Raw genomic sequence first — 26,916 nt, forward strand, 5'->3', positions numbered from 1 at the left:
TCCTTAACTGTTCCCTTCTCCTGACAGCTCTGCGCATGCACACATCAGGAACAGGCTCCAGCTATTCTTCTGCCCCACTGATCTCTGACTCTGAAGGCAACTGATGACTGTCAGATGGTCCTGGCCCCATCTCTGCCTCCAACGCAGAGCCCTCGTCAGAGCCTTCCCCAGACTCCAGGACTGGCCCATGTTCCTCCCCAACCTCCTCACTATCCAAGTCTGCCACCAACTCCACTGGCCGCTGGCGGGTCACAACACAAACCTACAGAAATTGCATTTACAATGATCAAAATCTACTTGATGTCTTGATCGCCGAAGAGCTAGTTAGAGATATTAAGCCAGCATCAGAAACTCCTGGAGTTGACGTGGCTCTTAAAAACTGGAACAGCCAAGTCTGTTGAAGCTCAACCTTTTTAATTTCCTTGCAAGACAAGTGCAGTCTTGCTGGGGAAAAAAATGTTTCCTAGAGGTGCCTTGTTGCTGACAGGTAAGATAAGACCCAGCAAAAGGCCCATTAATGACCACCACCACCCCAAAAGTAGAAAGTCCACAGATATTAAAGTGGCCAAGGTTGGACACCTCTGACCTAGAGTTTCGAGTTTTGTCCGAGAGGCAAAGCAGATCGTCACAAAGCTTCCTGGTCTCACGCTGCCATTTCTTGGGGAAAAAGAAGCGCTCAGAGTACTTGGAGGGTGCAGCCCAGCCCCAGCATGACAAAAATGTGGTCGAGGGGGAGAGAAGAGGAAGGCAAGGTGAGGCTCCTGACATTTACACAATCACACATGAACTTTGGAGCTGAAAAAAATATATGTTAGGGCTGCTCTTCAGGCAACCATTCAAGTCTTGCAAAGTGTCAAGAATGTCCTGGCTCAGAAGGAAGGAAACTGGACAGGTCCAACCAGACCCATCAAACCTCTTTCCAGACATGACTCCTTCAATGCTCAAAACAAGCCCTAAGCGAAAGTTGGGTGTACGAGAGAGCCAGGAACCCCACAAAGACAATACAAAATAAGAGAAATGAGATGAGATCAGACCCTGCAAAAAAAAAAAAAAAGAAAAAAAAAATCTGAGGCAGGAGACAAGAGTGCCTGGAGCAAGAATGAGGAAGTGGTTTTGCTCTTTACCCATTGCGATGAGGAAACCTAGGTGAAAAACAAAAAGAACTCTCTCCCGTAAATTAATGCAATAATTAGGGAGCGTTTTCACATGCCTTGCCCAAGAAACATGCAGAGAAGCAGGAAGAACAGAAAAACGCAGCAAGGGCCATAAAGAAAGGAAAGCTGACAAGAGGTGGACAAAGGTGAAGGGATGGTGGCAATGGCTGAGATTCAGGAAAACAAGGAAAAAGTGAAGCGGCTGCGTTTCCTCAACCGGTCACAGAGATGAACAAGATTTTTCTTGTTTTCTTTCTGCATGGTTTTCCCTCCAGCCTTTTTCGATGGGTGGTGTTCATGGTTTGAGCCCAAGAAATTATAGACCGGGGACAGGGAACCATAGCTGGTCTCCAGGTCTATTGAGAGATTTAAAAAATGAAGACATCCCACTTGGTGTAGGGGGGAAACAACCCAACCCAAAGATTGAATATTGGGACTGTACAACTAACTGCATTGTTCTCAAGAAAAAAGTTTTCTGGAAGGCAGGGCCATTCAGCCCTAAGGCTTCAGTTGTTTGTTATTTGTTGTTGTTGTTGTTGTGTACAGAAGAACAATCAACTCATGGGACAGAAATTGCCTCCAGAAGTTGTGGGAGCTTCATCACTGGAAGCTTTCAAGAAGAGACTGGACTGCCATCTGTCAGAAATGGTGTAAGGTCTCCTGCTTGAGCGGAGGGGGTTGGACTAGATGACCTACAAGGTCCCCTTCCAACTCTGTTAATCTGTATCTAACTAAAGGCTGAGCAGGAAAAAGGCACAGCTCTTTGGCCCCGAAAAAAATTGTTAGAAACCTCAAACGGCTTCAATGCAACATTTCACAAGATTTGCAGCTAGCTAGAGGCAATTGTGCCATCGGAGTGAGTTCCTGAAGCAGAAATCCGGGGCTCAACTTAGAATATAAGGACTCTCAAATGTAGCAGGGATGACTGGTTGAAATAATTAATTAACATCCTTTTTGATCTGAACTGCCCCCTCTCCCCAACAATTGCTAATAAGCTCATCAAAACTGTCTGAAAACTATCTAAAAAAAAATGTCTACAGCCACAAGCAACCACCAGATAGGAGTTTGCAAATGCTCCTTGTGAATAAAACCAGGTGGTAGGTGCAGAGGCCTAGGAACAGAGCTCTGAACACATGTGAAGTCTGTGTGTGGTATGCTGTAGGTCTGGTCTTCTTCAACAATCAGAGCACTGGTGGAGAATGGGGCTATCAAGATCAGGGCATGTCCCAACTCGGTTCCGCAAGGCAGGGGAGAGGAAGTCACAGAGATGGTGAACAATGCCAGCGACCGATTCGATAAAATAAAATAAAAGCATCAGGCAGCAAAAGAACACTTGGAAAAAAAACAAACCAAGAACTGGCAGCTGCTAACAGCAGGTTAAGCTTTGATGTCAAAAGCCTCAGATTTGTATCTAGAAATTCAGCCCCACCCCGGTGAGAGTTGCCAGATACAAAAAAAAACAAGGGGGATGTTTCTAACTCTCGTAGTTGAACCCAGGAGGAAAGTTGGGAGGAAACTTTTGACTGCGTAAAGGTGACTCAAGAATCAGATTGTTTTCTCTGCCCTGCCTGATGGGACTTTTTTACGAGCAGCCATGCAAGGCCAGCAATTTGAGGAGCGGTCTAAGCCATGGTCTAGGGCAGGGGTGTCCAACCTTGGTAACGTTAAGCCTGGAGGACTTCAACTCCCAGAATTCCCCAGCCAGCAAAGCTGGCTGGGAGAATTCTGGGAGTTGAAGTCCTCCAGGCTGCGTTGCCAAGGTTGACCCCTGCTCTAGATATACATCACTCCAAATGTCTTTTCTCCTACAAAGTCTGTATAGAGTTTCTAATGAAATATTTCTAGGTTGGACACCCCTGGTCTAGGGAGATGCTCAGCCATCCAGGTCATGGTTGTTCCAAAGGTGCTTTTTCAAAAAAACACCTGGACTTTCTTGGTGGTTTTTTTGTTTTTTTAATTTGAAGACATTTCACTTCTCGTCCAAGGAGCTTTTGATCAGAACAAGTGGGGGGGAAACCCCCCACAAAGGAAGCCCAGTGGCCTTTTGAAATTAGCACCCTTGGGACAACCTAAACCTGTTTTAAGAGCATCGCCACGGTGTCCTGTTAAAAGTCACCTTCCTTGCTCAGGCTGGGGCTGCGGAAACAGCCTTCTCCTTTCTCCACGGTGCAGGCAATGAAACAGGAATCCAAGAAAAGCAACCAAAGAAAACCAAAAAAGAGACAGAGAGAGAGAGAAATCGATCATCATCCACTGATGCAAAATGGCTTCTAACTAAGGATAGCTCACAGTTGCCCTCAAGATATTCCCGTGGGGACATATCTCAGAGCTGGTTGCCATCAGGTGTTTCCAGACCAGTAGAAGGTGGGCTACCGTTCGGCGTCTGGTTCTGCTTCGTGTTCTTCGTCTTCTACATTCCATCCACGCCAAGGAAGCTTCCATTCTTCTCCCACGAGGCCACGCTTGAGTTTCCTCTTGCTGTCCATACCTCAGACCTGTTGTTCTAAAGGGCAGGAATGAGACAGCATCTCTTTTTTTGGATCCCAGGATATTTCCAAGCCATACCCTTCCAATCTATGGACAAGGACAGAGGAATTGGAGAAGGGGAAGGAAGAGGGATGTAAGAAAGGCACCAATCCTCTGATTCACAGCCTGGAAAGGAAAAGAGAGAGAGAGAAAAGAGAACAAGAGTCAAACATTGCAGCATGTAAACCACCATAACGTCTTCCTGATGTTGCCTTCAACTGGCATCCAGACCATGAATGAGACAGGCTTAAGTTGTCTTTAGGTGTGGGGTGGTATTAAAAGAGTATTCCTTCCCTTCCCCCACTCTTTGGCACAATCCAAAGGCTCAAGTTGTATGAAATCTGTTTAGGTTTAGTCATCCATTATTGGGACTTGAAACAAGAAAGGACAAGGGGTAGACAAGTGTGGGGCCACCACAGCAACTTGACAACTTGTGGACTTCAACTCCCAGAATTCCCGAGGCGGCCATGCTGTCTCAAGTTTGAAGTCAGCCGGACGTAAAGTAGTTACCTACCACCTCTCAGGCCTAGGTAAGCAATGCAAGAGTAGATTTCATGTAGATGTAGCATTCTGCCATCTCAAGGATGGACATCGTTCAGTGGTAACGAAAGTCTCCCTGAGAAGATGTGCCTGGGAGAAACTCCAGGTCCAAGATAAATGTGGACAAGGGGTCCCAAATGATATCAGGTTCAGCTAGAACACGGGTCGCCAACCTTTTGGACCTCAGGGACCATCAAACTCATAATTTTAAATCCTGCAGACCAGAGATCCTGGGAAAATCCCCCCCAAAAGTTTGTAGGAAAATTCCCCACCCCTTTTTCCTACCGATCAATCATTCTTTATTTGGGATTGCAGGTTACCGTCTCCAGCTCTGTTCTTGAGGGGGGGAAGAGAGAGAGACTTTTGGTTTCATGCAAGGAAAGCAGCAGAAGCAGCAAAAGTCTTTCTTTCTCTCCCCCAAACTCTTCCAGAAATGAGTCTTGGTGAGACTTGTCACGCAGCCTCTTGGAGCAGGAGGCCTTGCAGGGTCCCAAAGACTCATTTCTGGTGGAGTTTGGGGGAGAGAAAGAAAGACTTTTGCTGCTTTCCTTGCGTGCAGCCAAAAGCAGAAGAAGAAAGAAGTGGAAAGAAGTAGCCCGGTGGCCAGGGGAGGCGCGTGAGGCAAATTCCCCCCTCCGCCCTTTCCTCCCTCCCCTCACTACCTTGTGTTGTTCGCAATGCAAGCGACACAAGCCTTGTGTTCCTGTGGACCATGTGGGAGGCACAGCCTTGTGTTCCCGGGCAGCCTGGATTAATTGCTTTGTGGGGTGCTTTGGGGGTGACATTTCTCTGCGGACCACCAAAATTTTCTCATGGACCACCAGTGGTCCTTGGCCCACTGGTTGGCGACCACTGAGCCATAAGATCATCTGTGTTGAGTCAGTGTGAGCTCTTAACAACCATAGAGACAGACCTTCTCAAGAAGGACCAGTCTCCAGTCTGGCCCTTGAAGTCTCCAGTCAATGCAAATCCCTCAAAACCAAGGAAGCCTTCAAGAGGACTCTGCTTGAAATGAGAAACAGAGGCCAGGATAAGGCTCGGCAGTGAGATAGCATGTTGCATGGTGGGTAAGCTTTCTGCTGAACTCCAGGAGGGTGGAGGGATCATCAGCTCTGGAGTGGACAAAGGCCACGTCCTCTGGTTTACAGACCACCAGCGTTCAATTTGTGCAACACGCTGAGCCAGATCTAGACTGATCCCTCCAGGACTTGAGTGATGAATGAATCCATCTGATGTTGAAAACAAGGATCAGGGGGAATGGACAGAGTATTGATAAGCAAGCTAAGAAGGTCTCCACTCCTTTTTGAGCAGAATCACCTGGTTATTCTCATCCGTCTGTCAAGAAGATGTAGGGAAGGGCACCTAATCCAAGGGATCAACATTCCTGGGAGGTACCACCTGGTTCTCCTAATCTACCATTTAGCTACGGATGGATTTCAACCCTGCCTATTCTTCGGCAATTCCAAACAGCTTCATCAGCCATCTTCCCTCCAGTTTGAGCTCCACAACAATAACCTGCGAAGTAGGTTGTGGGGAGAAGTGGAGGAAGCACGGAGATGCTTTGGTGGTTGCATGTAGACCTGAATTTGGGATTCTCGGGGGTTCAAGATGCTGAGCTTGTTAGCTGGAAAGCTGACAGCCCAGGTTTGAAACCCAGGCATCGCGCAATGGGGTGAGTTCCCATCCCTTGCTCTAGCTCCTGTACCACTTCGGTGGGCAGGTAACGGCGCTCCTTGCGCCACCTCATGGTCATGCCAGTCAGAAGCATCTTCAGACAACACTGAGTCCCTCAGCTAAGAAACAGAGATGAACAGCGCCCCCTGGAGCCTGGCATAACTGGATAGGGGAAACTTTTACCTTCACCGATCTAGACTCAAACACTGCGATGCCACATTAACTTTCAGGATTGAACAATGGTGGACAATTTGGGAGGAAATGGGATACTTTTAAAAAAAAAATAGGGATAATTCCTTCTTGCAGGTGCCTCTTCCCTCCCTCTTCCCTTGCAAAGAACAGAAATGGAATGCAAGGCTCACTCCAGCTGTGAGCAGACCGTTGGCCTAGCAACAGGCTGTGTGTGTGTGTGTTTGTGTGTGTTAGGGACAGCCTCAAGTTTACACCCCAGGGAGATCTGTAAACAACCGGAGCAGGAAAGAGTACCCCCCTCCCCGAAAAAAAGCCAAGATATTTTCACCGTTGCTTGGCTGCTAGTAATCCTTGACCCAAATGCACACATGTGTCAATGCTCAACGTTTAAATTTGTGCCAAAATTCTCCGCCTTGGTACAGAGAATTCCAAAATCCCCAACTCATTTTGGGAATGTTGTGATCGCAAAGAAAATAACCGAGCAAATGCAGAATGCGCAGAGAAGATCAAAGACCCACGGATCTGTGTAGAGGAGAGATCGTTCTTGACTTATGACCCCAATTGAACGCCAAAACCTTTGCTGCTAAGTGAGGCATTCGCTAAGTGAATGTTGCCCCCATTTTACGACCTTTCTTGCCGTTAGTTTGTCCAATGAATCATGGTAGCTGCTCAGTTACTAACTCGGTTGTTTAAAGGAATCTGGCTTCCCCGTCGACTTTTGTTTTGTTGTAGAAGGCCGCAAAAGGGGGGACTGCCTGACCCATGGGACACTGCAACCGTCATAAATACGAGTCAGTTGCTGAGCCTCCGAATTTTGATCAGGTGACCGTGGGGCTGTTGCAAAAGGCTGTAAGTCTGAAAAACAGTCATAAGTCCCTTTTCCCGGTACTGATCTGAATGGCCACTAAACAAATGGTGGTTAAGTCAAGGACTATCCGTACATTTCAACCGCTTAATAATTGGTTAAGAATCAGCTGAAAAACCCTGCCTGCCCTTCCAAGGATTAGCTGGGTTACGACGGCTAGAGAAATGGGGGTGGCAAGAACGCAGCTGGGGCCCAGGGAAGCCGACGAAGGTGGCATGTGAAGAGGAGAGCATCCTCCGCCTTACTCTGCTGACTTCCAGAAGTGCCCAGGGTGGGACAGGCGGCGGTTCCGCTTTGGCAGTTTCTCCAGCATTTCCATCAGTTTGGTGAAAGTAGGCCGCTCCTCCTGCTCGTAGGCCCAACAGAAGAGGAGGATATCCTGCAAAGGGAAGAGAGGAAAGGGCTACGTGAGGAGAAAGAAAGAGAGAGAGAGAAAAGAGAGAAGGAGAGAGGGGGAGGGAGGGAAGGAAGAAAAAAGGGAGAGACAAAGAAAAAGAAAGAATAAGAGAAAGAGAGAGTGAGAGAAGAAGGAAAAAGGGAGAGACAAAGAAAAAGAAAGAATAAGAGAAAGAGAGAGTGAGAGAAGAAGGAAGGGAGGAAGGAAAAAGGGAGAGACAAAGAAAAAGAAAGAAGAATAAGAGAGACAGGGAAAAAGAGAAAGGAAGGAGGAAAACGGGAGAGACAAAGAAAAAAAGAGAGAGAACAAGAAAGACAGAGAAAAGAGAGAAAGAGAACGAGAAAGAGGAAGAGGAAGGAAGGAAAAGGGGAGAGAAATAAAAAGAAAGAAAGAATAAGAGAGACAAAGACAAAGAGATAGAGAAAACAGAGAAACGGAGAGATAGAAAAACAGAAAGAAAGAAAGAAAGAAAGAAAGAGCAGAAACTATGCCATAAGTGGGCAGCCAAACCAGTCTGAATTGGACTCCCATTGGGATGGCAGCTGCAAATGTTCAAACTCGGCATGTGCTGCTGTTGCTGCAGAAAGCCCAAGGGGCTCCCTCCCTCCCTTCCTTCTAGCTTCTCATCAGCCCTGCTAGTCCTCAGGGTTGTTGCCTAAGAACTGCAGGCTCAGGACTGACAAATCAGGATCAGCTGTTGTCTCTGCTGAAAAGCCACTTCTATCAGGCTTCGGTTTAGTCCCAAACTTTTCCTGTGCCAATTGGCGTTGAGGACTTAACTCTGGGCTAAAAACCAGCAGCAACCAAGCCCAGAGGGCAAGGCAAGAAAACCCAAAAGGACACATATAGACTGGGTGAAATTTGGCTCAATAGCAGTAACTGTGAGGGGGATACTGGAGTCTCAGTGGAGAGTCAGCTAAATAGGAGCCAGCAGTGTGCATCGGCAGCCAAAAAAGCCAATGCAATCCTAAGTTGCATCAACGGAGGGATACAGTCAAGATCAAGGGAGGTACTAATACCACTCCATAAAGCCTTAGTAAGACCCCACCTAGAGTACTGCATCCAGTTTTGGTCACCACACTATAAAAAAGAGGTTGAGGCTCGAGAAAAAGTGCAGAGAAGAGCAACCAGGATGATGAGGGGACTGGAGGCTAATGCATACCACGAACGGTTGCAGGAACTGGGCTTGGCTAGTCTAGGGAAGAGAAGGAGCAGGGGACACATGATAGCAGTCTCCCAATATCTGAGGGGCTGCCACAGAGAGGAGAAGAGGGTCAAGCTATTTTCCAAAGCACCTGAAGGCCAAACAAGGAACAATGGATGGAAACTGATCCAAGGAGGGATTAAAACCTGGAAATAAGGAGATATTTTCTGACAGTGAGAACAATCAACCAGTGGAACAGACGTTGCCTTCGGAAGCTGTGGGAAAGGCATCCCTGGAAGCTTTCAAGAAGAAACCAGACTACCATCTGTCAGAAATGGTATAGGGTTTCCTGCTTGGGAGGGGGGTTGGACTAGATGACCTACAAGATCCCTTCCAGCTCTGTTAATCAACAAGGGTCCCTTGCTGATCTGGCTTTCTTCTCCACTCCCTACCACCGTTTCACCCAAAAGTCACCTACTGAAATCTCCTTCCCCATGCCGATCTGGCTGAGGTTCGGCTTCATCCCTCGGCCCACTTGCCAAATTATTGCCTCGGCTGGTTGGGTCTTGAACGGCCATTCCCGGGCATACAGTTCATACCAGACGGTTCTGTGGAGGCAAAGGAAGAGACCAAGTTAACAGGTGTTGGGACTCTCTAAGTACTCCCGCTTGCCATCAAAGCAAGAGGGTTAGAAGATGGCAGAGAATATCCTGGCATGCCTAAAGGAATGAGGAAGGGCCTGCTCTATGGTTTTGTCTCCTGGAGAAACGGGAAATGTTGTGATTGGCTGTGGCAGCCATTTTGCGAGAGTGCCTGCAGTGGATTCTGAAAAACGCCAAATGAGCTTGCATTTATTAAGGACGATGATGGCCTTCAAGCCAGCATTGACTCAAGAACCACACAAATAGATATTCTCCAGGATGATCTGATCTGAAAGCCTTTTTAGTATACATCTTTAGAAATGGGCAGTCATTTATTCAATAATCATGGAAGTTCCAATCAAAGAAACACAGTAAGGCATCAATTAAATCTGATTTCTATATAAATGTAAAAGGACCTAATGCATCAAACGGGCTGTAAAAATTGCTTAAGTTTGAGCAAACACAACATTTCACATTGGCTATTTTTACACAGTGTGCCAAGCATATTGTGTGAATTCAGCTTTTGTGGTCCATAAACTAGAATATATTCCCAAGGGATTAAGTCAAACAAACCACAGTTTATAGCAGTAGATGAACAGAAAATGAATTCTGTATGTTTTTTTCTCTAACATTGCTGGGTGAACCCAGCTATGGAGGTCTGCAAACTATTGTGTATTGTTCACCTTTTTTTTTTAAAAAAGTAACCATTATCAAAACATTTTTATATTAAAAAGTTGCTTTATTTTGCTTTAGCCAAGATTCACCAAACCCCCTGCAAATTTCTTACAAAGTGAAACGCTGGGGAGATACATCTTATTCTAAAAGTCATCATGAGCCAGATAATCTTTAGACATCCTATCTAGCCATGATGGGATCTTAATATAAATTTTTAACTGCCACGGCTTTTCCTAAAATGATGATGAAAGGTGCTAATAACCTTCTGAGTGATAACCCTGAAGGCACACGCCTTTCATTCATCAGGATTCCCCAGGAAAAAGGAGAAAAGGGCAATTCACATCTCATCCAACTTGGAATTCAGTAGGAGCCACTTAGCATCGCATCCTGTATTTTATTTATTAATTATAGCCGCCAAACTCCGACAGCCTCCAAGATTGCGAGGGAAATCATGCAGATCAACCTAAGCGGCAGCTGAAGGTCATTTCACCGATCGAAAAATCCCTACTCAAGAGGCAATTCTGTGCAGAAATGACGTGAATCCCTTGCACAATTTTTAAAAAAAATTTGTAAACAATGCCTCAATTAAACAGCTGCTTCTGCCAGTGAAATTAATTCCCCCCTCCCCGCCGTCATGACACCTTCAATGTTTTTTGCATGCATGGTTAAACCTCCAGCTTCCATATTGAGCTTTGGAGAAGTTACCTTAGATTCAATACTCTATTTATTTATTTGCTTTTTCCTTTCCAATTGGCCTTAATTAATTATTCTCATGCCCCTTCCCAACCCGACACTCCTAAAATCTGCTGGGAATATAAATCCCAGAACTGACGGTCACTAGGCCACAGGTAGACAACATTTATGGGAGTCGGAGTCCAACTGGACTCTGCTGATGGGTGACGTTTTCTCTAAACAAAAGTATGTGTGTGTGTGTGTATGTATGTATGTATGTATGTATGTATGTATGTATGTATTTAAAGGCCAAGACACACGCTATTTCTTGTAATCTTCACAACCCCTCCATTCAGTGGTGGGCTGCAAGCAGTTTAACAACCGGTTCTGTGAGTGTGTGCTTTATGCGCGCAGTGTTAAAAAAACCCCCACCAATTTGAACTTCTACAGCTTACCTTCTAGGGCAGCCCCAGTTAGTAAAACAGCTGAGCTGAACATCACAGAAATATAGGACAGGATAGGGTAAGGCCAGCTGATTGACAGAACTACCAGTTTGCTAGAACTGGTCCAAACTGGCAATAGCCCATCACTGTCTCCATTAAACGAGTGAATCTTGTTGGCGGAGGCTGTTTCTAATAGAGAACAATTTGTATCACGTGGAAATCAAAGAGACCGCCTATGTCCAAATGAAACATCCCTCTGTCCACAGAGGGGCAGGGGTACAACATCATCTATCTCCAGCCTACATAGGCACAGTCCTTTCAGCAGTTCCAAGAAGGCTCCACACCCATGTGCACAGGGGTGGGATTCAAAATTTTTAACAACTCTTAGCTACAAACATTCTCTTTTATCAATGTGACTTCTGGTCAGAACACACACACCCCTTTTTCTCTGCCTGCTTGCATGTAAAAAAAAAAAAAAAATCAGAGGAAAGTTGGGTCCTTCCTGTCAGGAAAAGTGTTCTCTGACATTTTTGCTGCCTCTTGACTCTCTTTGGGAGGTAGCGGAAGTGATATTATTTACTATTTCCTCCTTGGGGCCTTGAGGTTTCCTGCAGCTTCAGATCGAATTTAGGAGCAGAGGAAATAAAACCATTCTCAGGACTCCTGAACTGAGGAAGAGAGTTTGGCTCAAACCGAATGACATCATTTCCAGGCATGGAGAAAATGCAAGGCTATTTAAGGGTCCAAAAACATTTTCCTGTTCCTGTCGGGTTTTTTTTTTCCCCTTTTTTCTTTTCAAAACTGGGTTTTGCTTAGGAAAGATAGTGAGGGAGGCTTGGTCAAGTGGGAATTTAAGATTTAAGCCCTTTTGAATGTAGAGTGGATTTATAACTGGGAATACCTCCATTGGGAGTTTGTTCATGGTTTGAACATTTGAATATAGTTTTTGCAGACCGTACCCCAAGCTGAAATCCCTTAATAGCTAGATGTAACAGGCAACCGTTTTCTTCTTAATTATCTTAGATGGCAGGGTTAATAATTAACAAGAGTTGGACACTACCAAAGGTAGGAGTGCCAATGGTGTCGCTATTCATTTTTTAGTTGCTTGTTTGTGTGCTTTGTCAAGGGAAACTTGAATATTATTTGTTAACTGCTGTAGTTTATTTGGCATTGTGATTGAATTGGTAAAATATTAAAAAAAATATCAGCAGTGATCAGGCCCAATGAAATATGCCCAAATAATAGTTTTAAAATCCAGTCCATCAAAACATAAAAGGAAGAGAAGAGTAGAGAGGATCATGATAGAGAAAGAGAGAGAGAGGAGAGAGATTAGATAGATAGATAGATAGATAGATAGATAGATAGATAGATAGATAGATAGATAGATGGATGGATGGATGGATGGATGGATGGATGGATGGATGGATGGATGGATGGATGGATGGATGGGTGGATGGATGGATGGATGGATGGATCAATGGATGGATGGATCAATGGATGGATGGATAGACAGACAGACAGACAGACAGACAGACAGACAGAGAGAGAAAGTGATACTATATGTAAATAGAGAGAGAAAGAATGAAAGGAAGGAAGGAAAGAAAGAAAAGGAAAGAAAGACGATATTTTCTCAAAATATAAACTTCAAATTAAAAAAAATTACCAGGGGTTATGTCTGATAAGAGAGCTCTTTCCCCAGTAATTACTTTTTAAAGTCATACCAATACTTGCATTGGATTTAATTGCTGTTTTCACCCACCAACCCCATGAAAACGTATTACCAGATAAGAACTCAGTATAAATTAATCACTTTAGTACTCTGTTCTTGAAGGTGCCCATCTCACTGGCTTCCAAGAAAATTAATCCGTCAGATTAAAAACAAAAACCCAATCCTATTGGGCCAAGGGAAAGATTTCATCATAGGACAGGGAAACCTCTAAAAGATAATGTTAAAAATGGATTCCTCCCCTCTCTTTGCTATGAAGCATGATAATTAATTGGGCAAGCAAAACAACAACAAAAACAACAAAACAAACCATCAAATAAAAACGAAACTAGAACACAGCAGGAAACAAAACTTTCATGAACTGACATTTAGTTTTCCATTGTTGCTCCTAACCATTTTTCTCTTGAAGAGGTTTTGCATGGCAGAATTCTCCTCCTGCAGAGAATTCCTAATATTGATTTTATTACTGACAATTTTCTGCCCCTCTATGTCCAACGGCTCACAGCAGCGTATGCAGGAAAAAAAACCCAGAGGATTAAAAAAATGCAACCAAAATAAACAATAGACTTTATATATCACTGACCAATAAGGTTAATAGTAGTTAACATCCCTTTAATTCCTCCAACTTGGCCCCCCAATGTCCAGTTATCCTCCGCTGGAGAAAAAAAAAACTCTCCCAAGAACAGTTTTTAAAGGGGAGAAATTCAGCCCGAACCCAAAGTACATACAAATTATAAATAAAAACCAACACAAATCACGCTGCAGCAATTAACGAGACAAGGCAGGATGAGGAATTGCAGACTTCAAAACATAACGAAATGTTGTCTCCCAGGGCTAAGCTTTTGAAGGTAGCACTTAACTTACGACCACAATTGAGCCCACGTTTTTGTTTGCTTTGTAACTTGGAACGATCATGAAATCATCATCCTCTTTTAATGACCCCATAATCCCTTGAGGAGTGGAGTCTGGGCAACTGAATGGAGCGCTATGATTCCTGGCCGGATGCCCTTCTGGTTGCTGGTGCAGAGTTAAATTCAGCAGATATATTATCATGGTGCCCAGAGAGAGAAATATCTGCCTCTACCTAGGATCGAACTTACAACCCTCCTGATTCTGAGGGGAGAGCTCCACCTCTAGGCCACCGCACCACTTTGAATTATCATAAAATAAACTGTTGTAAGTTGAGGATTACCTGTACTTATTCATTGAAACTGATTAGGAAGGAGAGAACCTGGAAGGCCTCTTCCAACTCTATTATTCTATGTATCTTTTTTTCTAAGGAATGGGTCTTTTATCATCCCGCGTCATAATTCGACAACAGAACTGCTTCCTTCAGGACTAGTAATTTCCCACAATATGGTACTCTAAGGGCCATGGAGCTCATAACCCTCTGTTTCAAGCTCAATGCCAAGACATTATCTTCATCCCAACTAATTATTAATCTTATCAAAACTCATTCTTTCCTATTTTGGAATTTGACTTCTCCCAGCTTGGCATCTTCTCTTCATTACATGCTGAATAGCACTTGATTAAGAAGTAAGGCTAGGCGTATCTTTCAGCTGACCGCAATTGTTTTGAGGGCTCACATCTGAAAATACGTTGATTAAGGAAGAAACTCTTCATCCAAGGGCAGTGTGATGACCCAGGGCGTGGCACTAAAAGCAACAAAGTCACAAAAGTGGGTAAATTCCCTTTAATACCTCCAACTTGGCCTCCAATGTCCAGTTATCCTCAGCTGGAGAAAAAAACTCTCCCAAGAACAGCTTTTAAAGGGAAGAAATTCAGCCCGGACCCAAAGTACATACAAATTATAAATAAAAACCAACACAAATCACGCTGCAGCAATTAACAAGACAAGGCAGGATAAGGAATTGCAGACTTCAAAAGGTAACGAAACACACACAGTTGGGAGGACGCCAGAACCCAGATAAGCCTTGACAAACAAATATAATTCACATTTTGCTTCCAGCAAGGTGCTGTGCTCAAACGCCCCTTTTAAATCCTGTTTTCCCAGCTGCAGCTAATGAAGGGAATCAGGGCCCTTTTCTCCCCCATAAGCCACACAACTCACATTGCTCCCTTCTCCGTTCCTCCCTGCATGCCCTAGAATGAAGAGGGGGTGGGCCTGGGTCTTCCCCTGAATCCCCCAGTTTCCTCCACAGCCACCAGAGCCACATTCCCACTCCCTGTCAGCTGCTCAACTTCCCCCTCGGAATCAGATTCCAACAGGGGCATGAGAGGCAGAGTGTATGTTCATAATCCACCCCCTAAGTTCACCAATGAGATGAAGACTTATAGGATGAGAGAAGTTTCTTCCAAGATGACTTTCCAACTCATCCCTTCCTTCCTTCCTTCCTTCCCCTCTACACCCAATAATGACATTTACCCAAAAGCAAAGACGTCTGACTGCTTGGAGAAAGGTAGTTTGTCTTCTTCTGTTTCCGGTGACAGCTGGTGGATAATCTCTGGTGCCAAGTGGCACAACCAACCATTTTGGATCCGCAGTTTGTTCTCTCTCCTGGAGGAAAAAGAGAAGAGCCAATTAGTGAAACTCCGCTTGCCGTAGCTCTGTCATGTCCGAATCAAACACAAAGAAATGGTATTGATTTTCCTCACTGTTCCCCAGAACCCATGCTGAGCTGGCTGCTTTCTCGTCCCCCCTCCCTCTCTTCTTCAGTGATACTTGGACTTACGAGAGGGAAACTTCATAGTTTCACTCAGGAACCTGCTGCTATTTTGACCCGATTGAACGAAAATGAGCTCATGATAGCAATTGGAGTTTCTTTTGGCCTTGGGAGATCTGAACAGGCAAAATGAAGATAAGGCCATGGCTTCTCGCCAACTTACTGTCCTGTCACTGAAAATGACTCTTTTGTTGGTTCAGCATCTACTCCTAATGTCTTAAATTAATTAATTAATGCTTTAGTTAATTAATTAGAAAAAAACTGCTGGTGACTTTCTACTGCTGCACCATAGAGAGCATCTTAACTTACTGCACCCATGGATGGTTTGCCAATTGCACTGTGGCAGATAGGATGTCACTCCAGAGGGTTAATGTCATTGCCCCTCAGAGGATCCTGGGTTGCCCTCTCCCCTCTTTGGAAGAGCTTTATAGCTCCCGCTGCCTTAAGAAAGTTCAAAACATCCTCAAAGATCCATCTCATCCTGGAAACCCTTTTTTTTTTAAACTATTACCATCTGGCAGACGGTACAGAATAATAAAAACAAGGACAAATAGGCTGAAAAACAGCTTCTATCCCAGGGCAGTAACTCTATGGGATTCTGCTGTATAGTGCAATATTAATGCAATATCAGGGTTTTCAATTCAATTGTATAGAATTTGAAGGATGTGCGTTTGTGTTTATTTTCATAGTCATAATGAACACTGAAGATGGCATTCAATTTCATTGTACAAGGTGCAATTACAATAAAGTAAAGTAAAGTAAAGTAAAGTAAAGTAAAGTAAAGTAATTAAGGCATTGACCACAATCTAGAGAGCCCTAAGATCCAGGAATTTCAGCACCCTTCTCATGTATATCATCTGATCCATTACAATCAGCAAACAAATAACATACCATAAAAACTCTTCGTTATACTTTTATTCAGCAGCAGGCCCAAGAACTGGAAAAATGTCCCTCCAAGTCTTCACTACCGTCTCTGACACAGGTGAAACTCAGATCCTCATCATATGGATGTGTCAGCTTAGAACAGGGCTCTCTCCAAACTTGGCAAGTTTATCAGTTTGTGGACTTCAACTCCCAGAATTCCTCGGCCAGCCATTCTGACTAGGGAATTCTGGGAGTTGAAGTCCACAAGTCTTCAAGTTGTCGAGTCTGGAGAACCTTGACTTGGAACATGGAGGCCAACCATGTGAGAACGTATTTCAGGCTTTGGTTTCTGGTATCTTCAGCCGTGCCTGTTGGTGGCTTTCATTAGATTAGATTTCATTAGATTGGACTAGATGACCTACAAGGTCCCTTCCAACTCTGATTCTGTTAAATCTGTATGACCATTAGACCCTACTTGAGTTACACCCTTCTGGCGTTCCACCTTGAAAATCAAATGTCAGCATCCTTCAACCTGTGGACCTGTCAGTCTCCTGTCAGGGGCTCCCAGTGCTGTGGCAGCAAATGAGGCTTTTAACGGCAAGTGGCTGTTAAATGAATTGCCAAGATAGTTTAAAAAGCCCAAGGTTATGCTGCCTTATTTGTCATCTGGTTTACTGTTCCTGGGTCTCGCCTGCTTATAAGGGGAGGAAGAAGGAAAAAGAAAGCAAACCATGCCCGTCACATTTGTGGGCAGGCACACCTCTGAATGTTTCAATGCCAGAGATCATTGACTTTCACAATATTAGACTTCTTTTGCTCGTGTGGATTTTGTGTTGCTTCCTCTCTCCTCTCCTCTCCTTTCTTCTCTCTCTCCTCTCCTCTCCTCCATTTCCTCCATCCTCTCTTCCCTTCTCTCCTCTCTTCTCCTCTTCCCTCCCCTCCCCTTTGGAAATTATACTTTTCTAGAACACATTACACATCTGAAAAGGGAGAAGGAAAGAAGGAAGGAAGGAATGAAAAGGAACAGAAATGATCCAAAAGTTGGACCACAGCACTCTCCTGCTGATTTAGATTTGAACTGGGTGGATCCTGGAATATCTTGTATCTGGTTCAAGATCCACCAGAATAAGATCAGATTTCATCTTCACACTTTCCTGAGATCAATCACTTCCCACATCCTGTCCTAAACAACCTCTCCTGAGCTTGTTGCAAGGAGAAAAACAATGGATCCTTTTGTGAGCTCCCCAAATCCGTTAAAAAGCCCACAAATTCTCCAGGAAGGGTCGATCAACATTCGCAAGCAGATGCTTTGCGAAATGACAAAGGTTCACACCAGTTCCCCCGGGGAAGGAATGAGTAGAAAAAGAAGACACGAAAGTACCGAATGAGCCAGCATGCCCAAGTCCCCGGGGGGAAAAAACCAAAACCCCACAGCTCATCAAAGAGGAGAGAAAGAAGTAAAATGAATCTACACAAAACTGTGTTAAAGGTTTGTGGCCAGATGTATTGCAGAGCACCTGCTGTGTTTCAATAGCCCAATTCTAAATCTTGATTAGGAAACCACCTTCATTGGTGCATCTCGGTTTCTGGGTCCCCAAACTAACCTACTTTGCAGGACTGAAGAGACGGGGGGGAGAGAAAGAGAGAGAGGGAGGGAGAGAGAGGGAGAGGGAGAGAGGGGGAGTTCGACAGCTGTTCTGAATCCTTGGAAGAAAAGGAGGATAAATGCAAAGTAAATAATTATGGTTTTGGGGTTGGATGAATCTCTGGGGTAGCATGGGAAGGCTCCCCACTCCCCAGAATAAAATACTCCCCAGAATATTAGAAGAGGCAGAATAGAATATTCTCCCCTAAAGGAGAAGAGGAGAAAAATTTCCTTAACAAAGGCAGAAAGAAGCTCTCAGTCTTTCTGCTATAGGAAAACAGCCTCAGGCAGAAGTTTCGAGAGGCTAGGCTTTATGAATGGATATTTTGTAAAGCCAGGCCACTCTGTTCATAAACGAAGGGCAGCCAGCAGCTCAGAATAAGCAGCACAAAAGGCAGGGGGGCAAAACTGACAAGATTAGCTCAAACAAACAAAAGACCTAAAATTTGCATTTCCCCTTTTGCCAGTCATGACCCCTACATGACTCCATAGGGATCTGGCAACAGCCATTAAAACATTAAAGGAGATGAACAGGCATCTCAATCACCAAGCCCCCAAAATTGTATAAAAGCTCATCTACTCTCAACCCTAATTTGTCAGCCACCCCAGAAACATGTTGCTGTCACTGTTGTTTCCGGCTACCAAATAAATGGAGACCTCCTTTCCAACTGCAGCTGCCTTCAGTTCATTTCTCCTGCATCTTTCTCCTGGCTTGGAATAACAATTGGATCAGATTTTACTCCCAGCAGTAGAAAGCCTCAAATTTCACTGCAGGTTTGAGAGAGTCCTGGGCAAAAAGATTCTTTTTTGGACCCTTCGTCTGCTTGGGGAGGGGGTCATTGCAAGTTTCCCTGGCAACAGCAGTAAGTAGAGCCAGTGCACTTTGGATCTGGGCCTAGCAGTCATTTTAACATCCTACAATGCACCAGGTTGCAGGGTCTTCTGGGAAATTAAAATGGCGGTTGCACCAGGGCCTGGGGAAAACCAGAAATGGACTTTATTAGGGTTAGATTAAATCCCTAAAAGCTACTCCAGGTAATACAGTTAGACCTCAACTTTTGAGCTCCACATTTCTGTTGCTAAGCGAGGCAGTTCAGTGCGTTTTGCTCCCATTTTACGACTTTCCTTGCCACAGTTGTTAAATGAATCACTGCAGTTGTGAAGTTAGCAACAGGGCTGTTAAGTCAATTTGGCTTCCCCATTGACTTTGGGGATCACGTGTGCCTGGGATGCTGCGACCGTCATAAATATGAGTCAGTTGCCAAGCCCCTGAATTTTGATCACATGACCATGGGGATGTTGTAACTAAATGGTCACTGAATGAACTGCTGTAAGTCGAGGACTACCTGCAAGATGCAGTCAAACCCCAGACTCCCAGAATGCAGTGAAACTAACCATGAGCATCTCATTGTGAATCTGGTGCCAGCTTTGAGGCTGGCTGCAACTTGTGGGAGACAAGAGCATGTAAAGCAAGAGTAAAAAAAAAAAAGACAGAACGGAAGCTCATCCATCTCCTGGGTGACAGGTGTGCCTTCCCTACCTGGATGCTGCATTTAAAGCATAGTGGATCAAGCAGTGCAGAGGGCAGAGCTTATATACCTGCCTGTCAGGTGCAAGGAACCAGAACAATTCAATGAGCAGGCCAAAGCAGTTCCTTTGTTGCTCTTCCTTCTACTGCAAGAATCTCACCAGACTAACAGGCAGACGAAAGCTTCAAGAGTCTGGCCTCTGTCACTTCCTTCTATGGAGCGACTTCAAACTATACACCCTGCACTCTGCACTCCCCTCTTTACCTTAGCTGGAGATTCCACCACCCGGTATTCTTTTTGAAATGAAGTACTGATGATGGGCTTTGACAGGTTGTTCTTCCAGGCACCTTTGACGCTCATATCCAAGTGCTGGTATAGAATGGAATGGAATGGAACCAGAGGTGGGTATTCAGCCGGTTCTGACCGGTTCTAGAGAACCGGTAGCGGGAATTTTGAGTAGTTTGGAGAACCGGCCAATCCCGCCTCTGACTGGCCCCGCCAACCCCCTCTATTCTCCGCCTCCATTGAGTCCCAGCTGATCGGCTGGGTCTTCTTTGGTTGCCCTGCCCAGGAGAACGGAGCTGGAAAGGAGGTTAGTGGGATGGGGAGGGAATGGGGATTTTGAAGTATCCTTCCCCTGCCACGCACACCAAGTCACGCCCACAGAACCAGTAGTAAAAAATTTTGAATCCCACCACAGAATAGAATAGAATAGAATAGAATAGAATAGAATAGAATAGAATAGAAGAGAAGAGAAGAGAAGAGAAGAGAAGAGAAGAGAAGAGACCTTGGAGGTCTTCTAGTCCGACCCTCTGCTTAGGCAGGAAACCCAACACCACTTCAGACAAATGGTTATCCAATCCCTTGTTGAAAACCTCCCATGTTGGAGCATTTACAACTTCTGGAGGCAAGTTGTTCATTTATGGCGCATTCTCACAATCCAAAATCCCAGCCAGGGAAAACTTTCTATAACTTTTAAAAACTTTAGACAAAATTAGTTTTCTCCTTCCTCCCTCTCTGTCCCCTTTCCATATGACTTGTATCTTTTTGACCACATATTTAAAGTTAGAAGCTCCTCAGTGCTAATATCTGGAAGCCTTTCTTGTACCAAACAGCAGGATAAAATGGCTTTAAATAAATAACTAATTATACGATAAACCTGGAGACGGTATAAATAGACCATCATTTTTGGGGGGAGGGGTGAAGACGGAATAAGAAATATTAAACCTACACAGAGTACAGTTAACCACTTCAACCTGACAATTGATACACCTCAGAGAAGGAGGGGGACAGAAAGAAAGAGAGAAATAAGCAGGCCATTATCTCTTTTTTAATCCAAGTGCCTTTGACACACCATAATTACAGAAAGATTAAAATGTGTGATTTATCTCACAGGCGGCTTTGCAATAAAGCAATAATTAACTGCAAGGAAAATCTGCACAATAGCTGGGGTTTAATTCCATTCCTTTTTCTTCTCTTTTCTTTTCTTTCTTTTTTTTTTTTGTCTTTTTAATTTGGAAAAGAACCTGTAAGTACATTACATCTAAATCGGAGACCACAGGCAATAAAATTTGCCTTTAAAAAAATGTTCTTGAAACAAATTAATTAAATTCCTAGGGAGAAAGATTGAACACAGGGAGTGAGAAGAAAGGGGCCCCCTGCTTGAAAATGGTCTTGATGACATTGCGTATGATGTCACAAATGATTTTAGGATAATGTTTAGGTCATAAAATGTTTTTATAAAATTGGCTGAATTTCAGTTCCATGGGAATCATGCCCTAGAGCACCCTACTTGCCTCAGGAAAATGTGGGTGACCCATCACTGGAGGTTTTCAAGAAGAGACCGGGTAGCCATTTGCCTGGAATACTATTGAGCCTCCTGCTTGAGTAGGGGATTGGCTAGAAGACCTCCAGGGTCCCTTCCAAACCTGTTATTCTATGTTCTATGATGTATGTATGTATGTATGTATGTATGTATGTATGTATGTATGTATGTGGATCTTTGGTTATTCGGGTTTTCTCCCGCGTAAAATTGGAAGTATCTAGGCGACGTTTCGATGAAGTCTCATTCATCATCTTCAGGCTTGTGTCTTCAGCTTTGTGCTTCATGTATGTATGTATGTATACATGTGGAGAGATTCCAAAGTTACCTGAGTACACATTCACTGAAAATGAAATGCATTTAATTTTCTTTCTTTGCTTCAAAACCACAGAATCACTGAATAGCTGCCGTTATGATTAATGCCTTCACAAAATTCATGATGAGTTTCATCACATGAACATGAGCACTCAGGAGCACTATATTAACAGGGGTCTTTGATGCTCTGTGAACTTCCTTGTTTTCGTGCAGGCATTTCATTACCCAAACTAGGTAACATCATCGGTGCTAGTAAGGATTGCTGTTGGCTGTCAGTTTATATTCTGAAGACTTGCCTGTCTGTGTTACCAGAATATATCTATATCAAGCAAACAATCGTTAACAATACCCCAATCAAGAAACTAACAGATAATCAGAGTTGGAAGGGACCTTGTAGGTCATCTAGTCCAACCCTCTGCCCAAGTAGGAAACCCTACACCATTTGGCAGTCCAGTCTCTTCTTGAAAGCTTCCAGTGATAAAGCTCCCACAGCTTCTGAAGGCAACTTCTGTTCCAGGGGTTGATGGTTCTCCCTATCAGAAAATGTCTCCTTATTTCCAGGTTGAATCTCTCCTTGTTCAGTTTCCATCCATTATTCCTTGTCTGGCCTTCAGGTGCCTTGGAAAATAGCTTGACCCCCTTCCTCCTCTCTGTGGCAGCCCCTCAAATATTGGAAGACTGCTCTCCTGTCTCCCCTGGTCCTTCTCTTCTCTAGACTAGCCAGGCCCAGTTCCTGCAACCGTTCATCATATCTTTTAGCCTCCAGTCCCCTAATCATCCTGGTTGCTCTTCTCTGCACTCTTTACAGCCTCAACATCTTTTTGATAGTGTAGTGACCAAAACTTCCAAAGAGCCATCAGTAAATAGCCCAACCAAAGAATCTCAACAGACACACAAGTCACCAGAATATAAACTGACAGCAAACAGCACTCCTTACTAGCATTGATGATATTACTTAGTTGGGGTAATGAAACGTCTGCAAGAAAACCATCAAACTCAGAGAGCACCAAGGATCCCACAGTCCTCCTCCTCTCCCTTTTATCACTGATGATGTTACCTAGTTAGGTAATGAAATGTTTGCAAAAAAAAATAACCAAGCTCAGAGAGCACCAAAAACTCCTCATTTTAACCCTGAACTGCAACTATTCTCCTTCATTGGCATTATGTTATGTAACTGAGAGAGCAAAACTGAACAAACTCGGCGAAAGAATGAAAGGAAGTCTCATTCTTGATGAAATCTCTCTCTTTCCCTCCCTGGAAAAGGGCCTCCGAATGTTGTCTTATAAATTCCCCAAGAAATGAATCAACATTCTTCTTGTCCAATGTTCTACTTGGAAACCTAACAACCAGTGGAGAGGGGAGAAAAGAGGAGGGAGGGAGGGAGGCGAGGTTCTCCAACATACCTGCCTGCTTGCAGAACTCCAGATATAGTGAAGAGGCCAAAATCTGTGATCACCACTTTCCCGTTGTCGTAGAATATATTCTTAGATTTCAGATCTTTATGGAGAATTCCCTTTGCGTGCAGGTAGCCCATTCCCTGTAAAAGAAGGAAACCGAGTGAACAGTTGCAGAAAGACTTCTGTGCCATTTTAAAATAGTTCTTAAATTTATACACACATGTCATCCCCCCCCCCAAAAAAAAGGATTAAGACGTTTTGGGATCCACATTAGATGTGGGTTGATCTAGAATGCATCTGAAGGTTCCTTAAAAGCCTATTAGCTCCAAACCCAGATCAATACAGGTTAAGCCGAATGTCTAAAGATCTCTAATGAAAGAAGCATAGAAACATAGAATCATAGGGCTGGGAAGGATCTTGGACTTTTGACCGTCAATCTGGAGGAGGAGGAGGAGGAGGAGGAGGAGGAGGAGGAGGAGGAGGAGGAGGAGGAGGAGGAGGAGGAGGAGGAGGAGGAGGAGGAGGAGGAGGAGGAGGAGGAGATGCAGGAGACTGTGGGGACTTTGGTTCTCTCTGAGGTTGGTTGTTTTTTGGCAGATGTTTCAGTACCCAACTAGGAGACGTCATCAGGGTAAAAAGGAAATTGCAGGGAGGAGGAGGAGGAGGAGGAGGAGGAGGAGGAAGAGGAGGAGGAGGAGGGGGGAGGAAGCAGAAACAGAGGTAGGGGCAGGAGGAGGAGGAGGAGAAGAAGAAGAGGAAGAGGAGGAGGAGGGGAGAGGAAGAAGAAGAAGAGGAAGAGGAAGAAGAAGAAGAGGAAGAGGCAGGGGCAGGAGGAGGAGGAGGAGAAGAGGAAGAGAGAAGAGAGGAGGAGGAGAGGAGGAGGAGAAAAAGGAGGAGGAGGAGGGTAAGAGGAAGAGGAAAGAGGTGGAGGAGGGAGGAGGAGGAGGAGGAGGAGGAAGCGGAAAAGGAGGAGGAAGGAGAAGAGGAGGAGGAGGGGTGAAGAAGAAAAGAAGAAAAAAAAGAAGAAAAGGAGGAGGAGGAAGAAGAGGAGGAGGAGAACAGGAGGAGGAGGAGGAGGAGGAGGAAGAGAAGAAGGGGAGGAGGAGGGTAAGGGAAGAGGAAGAGGAAAGAGGTGGAGGAGGGAGGAGGAGGAGGAAGAGGAAAAGGAGGAGGAAGGAGAAGAGGAGGAGGAGGGGAGAAGAAGAAAAGAAGAAGAAAAGGAGGAGGAGGAGGAGAAGGAAGATGAAGAAGAGGTAATTGTCGCAGCAGCAGTGATGGGTGAAGATTATAAAAAATTCTTGGGAGTTTGGCGAGTTGAGAACTCATCACTCAGGGAAAGTCTGCAGTGCTCAGAATGTGAAGATAGATCGTTCTCCCTTCACCTGCCTCCACTGCAATCCCGAATCCACCCATGGCTTGCTTTCAGCGCTGGTGTCAATGGTTTAGGAACCTAATGGATTGTAGAGACAGGTCCATTTTTCATGACCCCCTTTCTCCTCTACAAAAAGCTCCGGTCAGTGCTCACAAACGCTGCCATCTCAGGCCCTACTGGCGTTGGGTCTCTGGGAGGAAAGAGAATGTGAGTCACTGGCTTCTTGGTTAAGCTGGCCAGCTTTTGTCTGTCCTCCAGGCATTCATCAAGGAATTTATAGGAAGGTCCAAACAGACGCCACTCAAGAGATGATGACTCTTTGGTAACAACCATGTTTGGGACAGAAGGTCAGAGAACCTGGCTCACCATAAATAGAGACATGAGTCATAGGACTTATCCCAAAGAGTATCCTTCCAGGCCTAATCTTAGGGCAAGTTTTTTTTTTGGGGTGGGGGGAGGGGCCCAGAGAATCACACCACTATTTCCAGCTGCCATCTGAGTTGTCCAATGACGGCATTGCTTGATCTTATTTCCGATGGGTTATTTCTTTAGAGCAGCCTCTATGTTTTGTAACTATGCCTTTAGAACTTTCTAACTGGAGTGGACAAGTGGCTAGATTGCATGATTGCAGACTGACTCTGCCCGCTGTCAGGTGTTCCATCCTGACCAGCTCAAGGTTGACTCAGCCTTCCGTCCATCCTTCCGAGGTTGGTAAAATGAGGACCCAGATTGTTGGGGGGGGCAAGAGGCTGACTCTGTAAAACCGCTTAGAAAGGGCTGTAAAGCACTGTTGAAGCGGTATATAGGTCTAAGTGCTGTTGCTATTAAGAATTCGTGAAACATTGGACAAGAGACAAAAAAGGAGAATGATAGTAAATGTCCATTTCATTTTGGACACATCCTCCTCATTCCAACTCTACCTCTAAAGCATTTTAGGAAAATGCTCCTGCAAAAAGATTTTCCCCCTAAATCAAAAGAGGTTGTACAGCCTCAGGGCTCACCTGCCCTGGGGATGACTTGCTAGTGCCCCCTTCTGGATTTCAAGCCTTAAAACAAATCTTTACAACCCCACCTCCCCCTTAATCTTAATGTTAGAATATATTTCCATATCTCATTCTAGAAAGACAACACAGGATGATCCAAAGACATCTCCACGAAGCTTTATTCTTCTTCTTGGTTCAAAACCAGGAATGGTCCAGAACCAGTTCCTCCCACCTTATCACCGCTCAACAGTTCCTACTCCATTACTTCAACAGTGGTCCAGAGAAGATGGGATATGGAGCTAAATTCTTTGTATAGTTGTCCGTTAATTACTTCAAAATCAAATGATTTTTTTTTAAAGGGATGGGGAAGTTCTCAACACAGATGGTAGATTAGTAATAATTCTGTAGGACCAATCTTCTCAACTTTGCCAGCTTTATCAACTATCAGAATTCCTCAACCACAATTATTGGATGTCCCCAAGATTATGTAACACTGCTGTAGATCAAGTTCCATCTTTTGAATATCTCAATGCTGTCTTCCAATAACTGAGTGTCTGGTGGGAACAAATTAAATCTATCTCTGATAATGAGACCAGAGGCTATCTTTGGCTTCCTTTATACCAGAGAAAATACAAATCTACCAGCTGCTGTAAGACTTTTCAAAGCATTACCTCCCAATAGTATAATTGGCTACTACTGTATATAATATAATAACCAATTATAGTTATAGATCTATAAATTATAGATAGATCTAGGCAGATTATAGATATAAATCATAGTTATAGGTCTCCACCTTACAGTTAGAAATAATAAAGTTATATGGTAACAAATAGTCTAAAATCCCAAGGTAAGATACAATCCAAATTCTACTCATTGGAGTGCTCAGCTAGTTTCAAACACAGCACTCAGAAATTGGGCCCATTCCCTGAATTTTTACGACTCATGTACATTGATTCTATTTTCTATTCTATTTTTGACTTCAGCTCCGATTTCCCAGGAATTGTCTGGCTGCCATGGTTGTTTCGGATAATGCCTCCTCTTCTTGGAAATCCAGGATCCAAAGGGACTTACTTCAGTGCGGTTTCTCAGGTAATAGCCTTCTTGCCCTGGGGCGTCCACGTATGATATATGTCAAATGGCAGCAGGAATTTGACATAGCACGTCAGGCAGAGCAAGCCTTATTGCGCTACCATAACTGGCAGTTTATAAACCACTAACCTGCTTTCCTACCAGCAACCTACAGGTGTGTCTCATTTTATTGTGGCTTTGCGATATTGCGTTTTGGAGATATTGAGTTTTTAACAAGACTCTCCCACAGCGAAAAAGTTTACGACTCGCTGAAGGCTCAGATGATGATTAGCATTATTAGCAGGTAACAGATAACAGATTAACAGAGTTGGAAGGTCATCTAATCCAACTCCTTGGCCAAGCAGGAGACCCTACACCAATTCTAACAGATGGGAGTCCAGTCTCTTCTTAAAAGTCTCAAGTGATGGCGCTCCCACAACTTCCGAGGGCAACTTCTGTTCCATGGGTGGATTGTTCTCACTGTCAGAAAGTTTCTCCTTATTTCCAGGTTGAATCTCTCCTTGATCAGTTTCCATCCATTATTCCTTGTCTGGCCTTCGGGTGCTTTAGAAAATGGCTTGATCCCCC

At 44.4% G+C, this 26,916-nt stretch overlaps 2 protein-coding genes across 3 annotated transcripts in view; one reads left to right on the forward strand and one right to left on the reverse strand.

Annotated features, from left to right (window-relative positions):
* The window catches only part of RFC5 (replication factor C subunit 5), a 352,752-nt gene that overhangs the window by 180,613 nt on the left and 145,223 nt on the right, over positions 1 to 26,916 (forward strand). The window lies entirely within an intron of this gene.
* Positions 3,390 to 26,916, reverse strand: part of KSR2 (kinase suppressor of ras 2) — a 150,237-nt gene continuing 126,710 nt past the window's right edge. Inside the window, exons 16-20 of one of the 2 annotated variants that reach the window (XM_087942809.1) lie at positions 22,912 to 23,045; positions 15,036 to 15,167; positions 8,971 to 9,100; positions 7,197 to 7,330; positions 3,390 to 3,806 (exon numbers count right to left, since the gene is read on the reverse strand). In XM_087942809.1, coding sequence (XP_087798935.1) covers positions 3,800 to 3,806; positions 7,197 to 7,330; positions 8,971 to 9,100; positions 15,036 to 15,167; positions 22,912 to 23,045 — 537 coding nt within the window. In that variant the 3' untranslated portion in view covers positions 3,390 to 3,799. Of the gene's footprint in view, positions 3,807 to 7,192; positions 7,331 to 8,970; positions 9,101 to 15,035; positions 15,168 to 22,911; positions 23,046 to 26,916 lie in introns of those variants that run through there. The other variant, XM_087942810.1, reaches the window with a different exon arrangement.

Source organism: Notechis scutatus, chromosome 13 (genome assembly GCF_049901735.1).
Source record: "Notechis scutatus isolate UNSWTSFEM ecotype Mainland chromosome 13, rNotScu1.2, whole genome shotgun sequence".
NCBI classification, from domain to species: Eukaryota; Metazoa; Chordata; class Lepidosauria; order Squamata; family Elapidae; genus Notechis; species Notechis scutatus.